This window comes from Necator americanus, chromosome I (assembly GCF_031761385.1).
Source record: "Necator americanus strain Aroian chromosome I, whole genome shotgun sequence".
Classification (NCBI taxonomy): domain Eukaryota; kingdom Metazoa; phylum Nematoda; class Chromadorea; order Rhabditida; family Ancylostomatidae; genus Necator; species Necator americanus.
Window position 1 is genome coordinate 34,082,385 of NC_087371.1, and position 9,350 is coordinate 34,091,734.

Here is a 9,350-nt window from a genome sequence, read left to right on the forward strand (position 1 = left end):
ACCCTGAGAGAACCCTGATTACGGGCTCACGAGAAACATGAAAAGAGTTGGAGAGATAGTACGCAGAACACTACAGACGTTTTGGACGAATCTCCATTGTTCAAAAATGGAAAAATGGTAGGTGAGGGGCAGATTGCGATCACAAACGAACTAGCCTCATAACAAACCCTCCTGCGGGCTTTGATCCAAGAGGGAGCTGCTATTGTCCCTCATAGAACATTTTATGAATAACAATGCACGAGGTGGTCGGCTGCGCTACAATTTCATCTCATGAGGTGTTTTTAAAGAATGATGTCCGGGTGTTTTCTAAAGAATGATGCTGGTTCTGAAAGAGCGAGTCATTTAATTCTTTGACTTTTCCGATATATGAAAAAGTCGAAAACGGCGAAGCGTTAGTTGTAAACAAAGGTTGTAAACAAACAACAACAAACCAATCTTGGCTACAGCTCAAACAAATCAGCGAACACCACGTATTCACTAGGCGAAGATTCAAGAACAGTGGAACATTGCGATTATAGACTGTTTGTAGATTATTTTAAAGTTAGTGGTGCTTAGGGCTTGAAGGTTCAGCGATTAAGAATGCGTTCATCTGAAGAGTACTGTTGCGCAGCTACGATAGACAGGAATGTATTTATTAATATTAAATTTCTTGAGGATTATCGGGAAACTCCATGAACCATGCTTCCATCTTAATTATGAAATAATTCAGAAACAATGGAAACGAACAAGTATCAACTGCTAAGCCATTCATCGATCTAGTACCTATTCTTACAGGACACTGACTGATCCCCGGAGGAATACGTAATTGCAGACATGATCATGTGGATCCTGAGAGCGACAAGTTAGGACACGTCTCTACACTGACCTGTGCCAGCCGTTCGCTATTATTGATTGCAGATCGTGTCCTTGTGACGCTGCATTTGTCGTTTATCTTCGAATATAACTGTTTTTTTTTTCTTTTCATTGCATTTTTCTGTTCTCGAGTTGCCTGAGGGTGTTTGAAAATCAGCTTCTAGTTATCCGGCCGGGTCAGTCCCCAAAGTGCACCTTTCCGCGTCGTCATGCTCACTATCCAAGAAGTTGGAGGTGCGTTTGAATTATCTCATCTACCGACTTCAAGAGCTCGTGTTTAGTTGTCATTGTGAAGGGAAAGAGAGGGAAAGCTGGTGTTGGGGGTGGGGGAGGGCACTCAATAGTGTGCATACTTCTGGAAGCTTCATCTTCCTTTTTCCATTAGTAGCTTTAAGTTACATGTCATAGATCCATTAAGACAAATGCTTAGGTTTTATGGCGGCGACTGACTTAGTTATTCACTTCCAGAAAGAAGGGCGTGGTAGAGTGCCCTTCCCCAATTAACTCACCTAGACCTTAATAATTACGCCTGAAGCTATCTGCCGGAAAGTTCACATAAACATACTAGCCACAAAAATAACATCTATTAGAGAAACATATCACACCAAATCTCCATCTAGAGCCAGATTCTCCTCGTTAATTCAAGTAAAAAGCTTTCATTTGTAGATCTAATCTAGGAACGGAAGATTCTGAAGTTTTTCGCTTATTATCGCCTACTTTCAGACTGCTCTTCAGATGCAAATGAAACTGGCATAAACACTGGCGTGGAGTCGATGTCACATTCTTTAACAGCGCAAAACAATAATGGAGAAAATTATGATGTGAGCAACACCAACTCACTACAAGTTCTACCCAGTACCTGTAGCGTACAACAGCCATCTGCAGATATCGGAGAAATAGGTTTGTTTTCAGATTTACACAAATAATGCTTACGATTGTTATACCAAGCGTTCACGTTTTACGAGATAGTAACAGAGGAATTGGTGCTATGGGATGCTAATAATAGGTCATTAACTTCAACATTCATCTCATACATGGAAATTGACAGAAGATCAAATGCAAAGAGGATAGTGCTAGACCTACCTCTGTCGACGGTTTTTTTTCGCTCTTTTTGAAAGCACTTTCATGAATTCTGTTCAGTCAGACTTTGTGTAATCTTGTCATTCTTTTCTCTTCACAGTTTGAAGTTTGTATGAAACCCTTAGAATGGGTTAACATTTCTGCTATTTCCAGAAAGCGATGACGCAGAATTCAACAGAGAGATGTGTCTCCTACTTATGGATAATCGTCCTCAGCCAATTTACTCTCGCAAGGTCTTTCTTGGTGGACTTCCGCTCCATATCAGCACAGGTCCTTAGCTTCTTTTTTTTAAATTGTGTTGCATTACCTTTGTATTCGAATGTCCTTCCTAGATGAGCTGCAAAGGTTCTTTTCCGGGTTTGGACCCGTGAATATTGGCTGGCCTGTGGCAGAGAACAATAATGAGCATGATGGTTGGTTATGTTACTCGTTTCCACTCACTCATTGAACAGTGTTTACTAAATCACTCCAGGATATATGTTCGCCACCTTTGCATCTGCTGATTCAGTTGTAAAACTCGTGGAAAAATGTGTTCGCCTCAACGGTCGTCTGGCAATAAGTTTACCTTTCAGTAGTAGCCACTCCGCCAGCGTAAGCTCTTGATACTGTTACACCTAGAGAGTTATCATATAGAAAATAGCTATAGGGATTTATTGACGATAAATATTCAGATTCACGTCCGTGTCTGGTACACTAGAGATGCGAAATACTGTTCATCTGAATGTGGTGATTCCATCACGAAAAACACCCGGAACTGTGTTTTTGTTGGTGGTATTCCGCGTACCATGACAGCAAGTAGGTCCTTTGAGTTCACGAATTTAAAAACAATTTAAAAACAAATTTAAATTTAAATAGAAAAGTACACCTTTTGGGACGAAACATTCATGTAGCGTTGCGTAAATTTTTTTCTGGACGTGAACATTTTTTTGGTTCTTTGAAAATAAGTTTCCCTCGGATGGATTTGGATCGGAGTCACTCGTCCACATCCGACGAGGTTATAGTCAATTTAGGCTCTGATCTCGTTAATGTACTATAAAACTATTACTATTTCTTACTATTTCTTTAAAATGTACTATTAACTCGTAATGCATATTATATATGTTATCTGAACTCACATGCGTGTGTTACGGTGTTTAGTCCACTTCTGCTTAGATATTTTAATATTCTGACTCTTTGCTTTCAATTATTTTTGACATTTTAGAATGCTGATTTTTTGGAACATTTAGTTTGCTGCTCTTTCATCCAAATAACTTGAGCAATTTTACAACTTCTGTGAACGAAGAAGAGTTCAATTATCGAAATCATCAAGATTTTTTTCATTTCAGAACAGTTGTCATACTTCATGTCACTAACATTTGGAGATGTGGTCTTTGCACGAATTGAGGTAAATGTTCCCGGATATCACACTTTTTGTCTGCTTAGGATTTTCGCTATTATTCCGAAAAGTGTGTATATTTTCTTCTTTGTAGCCGTACTCATCTTTATCATTTCTTTCGTCTTCCCTATACTTTAATGGAGATTTTAAAGGTAGAAATGGAAACAGATTATCCAAAAGGCGCAGGCTGTGTTATGTTCCGCGACCGCGAAGCATTTGTAGCGGCAATTGCCAGCCGTTTCGTCCCGCTGAACTTCGGTGAACACATTAAGCAGGTTTGTTACTTCAAGAGTTACATTTATGAACATTTCTGATCAAACGAGGGATTAAGTGGTGTTTTTAACAGATTGAGCTGCAGCCATATCTCATGAGACTAGTGGAATGTGACATTTGTCAAACAATGAAAACTCGGAATTTCTGCCCAAAGTTACGGTGCCTCAAATTTATGTGTGACGTTAGTTCTGCTGTTTTAACCTCGTTCGTTTACCTCCTATACAAATATGTGCAGATGTGCTGGAAACAAGCGCATGTGGACATGCCTGAGCATCAACCACTGGTTCGTTCACCACCTTTGCGCCCTCGTCCTCTTTTGAACCAACAATCTACTGCCGGTGACCGAGGGTGAGCAAAAATCTTGTAATTCTCTGTATTCTTCTGACCAGTGTTCCTCGAAAAAAGCTCAAACCAAACTTTTGTGAGGTGAAAACTAGTTTTGGAATTTGACTGTTGAAGAAAAGTGAAAAGCGACCGTAAAAGCAGCCATTTCATGTTAGTATCTGTGAATTAAACTTTTCAGGCAACAATACCACTTTCATTGTAGAGATTCGGGATTGTGAATTTTCTTTTCGGACAGCAGAAAGTTACTGATAACGATGATGACAACATCGTTGATAAGATCGTTCTAACTTGCCGCAAAAATAACAGTACTACTTTCATTTATATTTACAATTAGCCACAAGATTATAGGTAAACCACGACCATTCCATGATTCATTGTCGCCATCTGTCGATATGGATAACAATAATATAATAGAAAGAATGCGATGACTAACGTTGCCTGTCAAATGGTCGTGATTCACCAATAATCGTGTGGCTAATACTGAATATAAATGAAAGAAGTCCACCTCACAAAGGTTCACCGTCTCATAGCGGCGTGGAGATGATTCTGGGGGTCGAGCTGCGATGCACAGCGGAGGTTCGTTCTCCGGCACAGTCTCTCAAGCTGAGGAGTTCGACACATCCGACATTTCGACTTCTCGGAATCGGAAGCTTAGCTGAGAGTAAATCACTGCTATGATTCACCACCTCCTTAGCAAAATGTCGCAAGGTGCCTCCCTGATCCATATAGGTTGGGCGACGACCTGTGGTCAAAGGTGGCCGTGGTAGGACTGCTTAGTTTGGGGAAAGGTCTTTTTGCTTTCCAGCATATTCACTGCCTCTGTACCCTGCTCACTGCGCACTGCCGTCTCAGACGTCGGACGGTATGACGACCGGTGAGAGGCGATCAAATCTCAGGTTGCTCAGGGTCTCAGAGGTTTCTGCAAAGCGTGTCAAATTTCATGTGATTGCCCTGCAGGAGACCAACTGCAGAAGGAGCGACGTACGACAGATGAATGACGATAGACTCGTCACTCGTGGAGGGAAGGTTCCGTCGCGAGGCAGTGTTGGTTTTGTTGTGTACCAATCTGTCGTCCATCTTGTCGATTCTCACGAGATCCTGTCTCCTCGTCTGGCCATTCTTCACCTCCGCCCTTTGCGCCAAAAACCCATTGTAGGAAGTAATCCGCAACGAAAAGTCCTTCTACAAATTTGTTGTCGGAGACTTCAACGCAAAACTAGGAAAAGCGACAGTGGAGGAGTACAGGATCGGAAGATTTGGACTAGAGGACCGGAATGAAAACGGCTATCGTCTCGCGGGGCTGTTGTCCGCCGCTCGCCTCTTTCATGGGAACTCTTTTTTCATGAAAAAAGATCATCGTCGGTGGACATAGGAATCGTCCAATGGCGTGACTCGAGTGGAGATCGACCACATACTCACCAACCGGAGGTGGTGTCTACTTGACTTCTCAGTAGTACCATCCTTTTGTAATGGTTCTGATCACCGTCTCCTTCGTGCGAAAATACGACTTAACCACACGATGGAAAAGAACATCTGCTATCGGCAACGAAGGAGAAAAAAAGTCGTCTACGACGATTGCGTACTCGAGGACTCCTTGTCCCAAGGTGACTGGCACATCGAGGAGGACCCAAACGTGGACTACGAGATACTGCTCAGAGGATTACGAGCCTGTGCTGAACGTGCCTCGAAGCCGCGCACGACAAACTTGGATCGAATTTCGAAGACCACCAAAAAATTTTTGGAAAGAAGAAGGGCTTTGAGGCTTGATCCGAATGCATCGCACGTTGAGCGGTTAGTAGCAAACACTAGCTGCAGAAAAGCGTTGCAGGAGGATCTTTTGAAGTGCAGGCAGAAGAAGATTTTGGAAGCAGCACAAAGAAGAACGAGTCTGAAGAAGTGCCGCAGGGACCTCCGCGAATATAATATTCCGCTAACAACTTTGCTGAGCGAAGACGGCACTCGCACGTCTTCTCGTCGTGAGATGGAAATCATTACGAAGAGGTTCTACTCGAACCTTTTCCATTCATCAACTCTTGTGTTAAGCCCGATCATCCCCACTGTGAAGCTCCATCACGGATTCTCCCTTCGGAAGTACGAGTCACTATCAAGAGCATGAAACCTGGCACAGCCCCTGGACCTCATTTTATATCAGCAGACTTTCTTCGGGCTGCTGGCCATCCACTTTATGTAATCTTAGTAGCGCACATGACGTCCTACCTTCAGAAAGAAGGTATTCCAGATCAGTGTAAGACCTCGCGAACCGTTCTTATCCATAAGAAAGGTGACAGAGAAAACTTTCGGAACTACCGTTCGATATGCTTGTTGAGCGTGTTATACAAAATATTCACTAAGATCGTCCTCACGCGCATATCTGGTATGCTGGCTGAAGCCCAGCCTCAAGTACAAGCTGGATTCTGTCAGTCAGGGGTTCAGTTACTTGGATCACATCCAGACCGTGTAGCGGCTCATGGAGGTTTGCCGGGAATACAGCCTGCCTCTTATTCTAGCCTTCGTCGACTATGAGAAAGCCTTCGACAGGGTAGAAACGAATGCAATACTGTCAGCGCTGGTCGATCAAGGTGTGGATGTGTCGTATCTGAGGACATTAGTCAATTGCTACGAACGATGCACGACTAGGATACAGCTTTTCCACCGCCCCTTCACCGTACCCGTTGGAAAGAGGGTACGACAAGGTCGTACCATACCGACTGCATTGCAATGGATTATGAAATCACTTTCTTGGGAAGAAAGGAGCATACGTGTCGAGGGAAGATTCCTCTCCAACCTTCGTTTTGCGGACAACATCGTTCCCTTTCCGAGAAGCACCAATGAAGCAGAAGCGATGCTCAAGGGACTGAACGAAGCAGGGAAGAGAATTGGACTGCGAATAAACATAAAGAAGACACAGTTCATGAAGAACGCCTACTACGAGGACGGAGGAGTACAAGTTGAAGGGTCGCAAACAATTGGAATTCCATGATACGTATACCTCGGACGTTCTATGAATTCTATGGAACCGAAGAGTTCTATGAATATGGAAAACAGTCTCTTCATATATTTCTCTTTGTAATAAGGCTAGGTGGAAAACACATTAGCGGTATATTAGTCTACCCCTTCATGCATCTGTAAATTAAGAGATTGCTTTTTAGAATAGGATGGTGCGATTATTTCTTTCTAGTTTATTCTTGCATCGTGTGATAAACAATTACGTTTCATTTGTATATACTTGCCATATTTCGTATTACTACTTCGAAGGAGTCGAACTTGATTGTCTTGTATGGAATTGGAATCTCTATAGAATTTCATGTTACCTCTATTATAATACATTTGTACAGGCTGGAAAATGTGGGAATAATCGATCCGACCGCAGCGTTCAGGTCTAACTGGGTACGCCAGGGTGATGCTGTGAATGGTGCTCGTAGCCTGTAAGCATAATATTCATAAATTCTTGTTTGCAAATGTGAGAAATTATCAGTGACTCTCCTCTTTATGAACATATCGTATTTCCAGGTGCCAAGTTGTTAATTCCATCCAGTTTCCATCAATTACTCTCTTTGATAGTGAAAGGTTTGTTTTCTTTTTTCTATCTTCGTTTTGTTTTCACAATCGTATACATCATCTAGGATTTTTTTTTGTCGTAAACAATCTACTCTTGTCTAATCTGTACAATCTACTTTATGTTCGTTTAGTCGGGGCTAAGAATTGGAGCATTGTAATTATCAAGACTACCAATAGAACATAACGTTTCGCTTTTGATGCTGAAAAGTTATCTCAATCTTTAGTGCAAGTCTGTTCCTTACTTAACTCCTCAACCTCGTCGTGAATATAAGAGTTTGTGTCTCTGGCTGCGCACGCATTCATGAACCTCAAACGATTCTGAAGTCGAAAGTGTGGACTCAGATCCATGCAGATTGATCAACATCGTGCACTTCATCTTTTTACTCTTATCCTACCTGGGAAACAAAGCTCAGACTTCGTCTTCATATTGCAACTGATTATTCTAATACGGTTTAACAAATTCAGAAATGTGATCTTCATCTCGTGCCTAAAATATGATTCTTTCTGAAGATATCAAACACAAACTTTTTTCTACTAACCTTCGTTCTATTATTCACTGATAGTAGTTTTTGTGCTTGATTCTATATCGATTTCTATGCATTCATCCTAAGGTTAAGTTTTTGCGTCAAATTTTAGCCATATTCTTGCATAGTAACTTCAAAATTCTCGCCATAATCTCTTTATATAGTGTTCGAACTATGTGCTACTGATTTTCCTTTTTTCAGTGAATCGAACACAGACTGGAATACAGATTGCGGCATTTTCGACAGCCATGGACCACCTCCACATGCGTTTCGTTCTCGCCCATCACTTGAGACTACCCACCAGCTGTTTATTCCACGTCGCCTTAGAGGACGCTCTGAACCTTTTTGCGAACGCAACGTAAACTTCATGGATCAGCGCAATCGATGGAGAGGCTCCCCGCATAAGCGTAATAATAACTCCCGCTACAAGTACTATAACTCTAATCAAATCAACTGTACCGCCTACGGATCCACTGACTATCGCCATCGTTTACGTTGCTGTCACCTGAGCGATTCAAGAGAAAACCCAAATTTTTTCTGTTCATCTCGTAGCATGAGAGATAATCAATGGTCAGAACGAATCTGCAGAATCTCCAGTGATTCTTCTGCAAGTGAGTCTTCGAAGTTTATCGAATAGATCTTTTGGAGAGGACTTCTTTTCTGTGCTGGAACTATATTAGTTTTAACTCACAAAAACAATTTGTAGCGAAAAAGTTGTATTTAGAAACTCTTTCGGTTTCACACGCGTTAATAAGACAGTGTAATTAAGTAATTATTGTAGTCATTAATTATTATGTCATTGATTATACGTTATTGACATTATTTTTCTTTTGGCACTTAAGCTTCTAGCAATATTTCGTTATTTAGGAGCCGTAATCGCTTCGAATGTGAGTAATTTCGCGAAACCTCGTATCTCTTTTTCTCCAACTGTTCGTCGTCCTATTCCACGCCAGCCAGATGAAGAAGCACAGAATTCTACTAACAGTGGTATCGAAGTTAATGAAAACACCAATGGGAATATTGTAAGCGCTTTCGCTCAATTCAAACTTTTCTGAATTCATGCATGAGATAACCAACCCATATTTCAACAAGTAGCATAACGTTTTAGAAGTTGAATTACACATTATAGATAACTCTGGGAAATGTTGCTCATTTGTCGCATGTCTCAATGTACTGCTCTTTCCTGGTATAAGTTCTAAAAAATTACGCGCTCGAATTAACTTTTGACAGGTCTGATTTGGTTCTCCATTGTAACAGTTTTTCAAAGCATTATTATTATAATCGATGGGTCGTAAAGCGTGTAAGATTTAATCAATCTTTTAAATCCTTTCGGCTTCTGCTTG

The 9,350-nt window shown here is 41.4% G+C and overlaps 3 protein-coding genes across 4 annotated transcripts; all 3 read left to right on the forward strand.

Moving 5' to 3' along the window:
• Nucleotides 1-1,061: 1,061 nt before the first annotated feature.
• RB195_007742 (uncharacterized protein) lies at nt 1,062-9,199 on the forward strand (the record flags this gene model as incomplete). Of its 2 annotated transcripts, XM_064181538.1 has the most annotated exons (15): nt 1,062-1,086; nt 1,576-1,752; nt 2,086-2,202; nt 2,265-2,345; nt 2,405-2,523; nt 2,604-2,727; nt 3,258-3,316; nt 3,460-3,582; nt 3,654-3,761; nt 3,816-3,928; nt 7,261-7,350; nt 7,436-7,492; nt 8,209-8,618; nt 8,875-9,029; nt 9,137-9,199. In XM_064181538.1, 15 exons carry the CDS (start codon nt 1,062-1,064, stop codon nt 9,197-9,199), a joined length of 1,821 nt encoding a protein of 606 aa, XP_064038321.1. The 2 variants fall into 2 exon arrangements, with proteins under 2 accessions (XP_064038321.1, XP_013301147.2); XM_013445693.2 differs by lacking the exon at nt 9,137-9,199 and having other exon boundaries at nt 8,875-9,062.
• On the forward strand, nt 5,445-6,041 carry RB195_007743 (uncharacterized protein; the record flags this gene model as incomplete). The annotated part of the gene is made up of 1 exon (XM_064181539.1): nt 5,445-6,041. One exon carries the CDS (start codon nt 5,445-5,447, stop codon nt 6,039-6,041), a length of 597 nt encoding a protein of 198 aa, XP_064038322.1.
• RB195_007744 (uncharacterized protein) lies at nt 6,393-6,905 on the forward strand (the record flags this gene model as incomplete). The annotated part of the gene is made up of 1 exon (XM_064181540.1): nt 6,393-6,905. The coding sequence occupies one exon, from the start codon at nt 6,393-6,395 to the stop codon at nt 6,903-6,905; it is 513 nt and encodes a 170-aa protein (XP_064038323.1).
• Nucleotides 9,200-9,350: the final 151 nt, after the last annotated feature.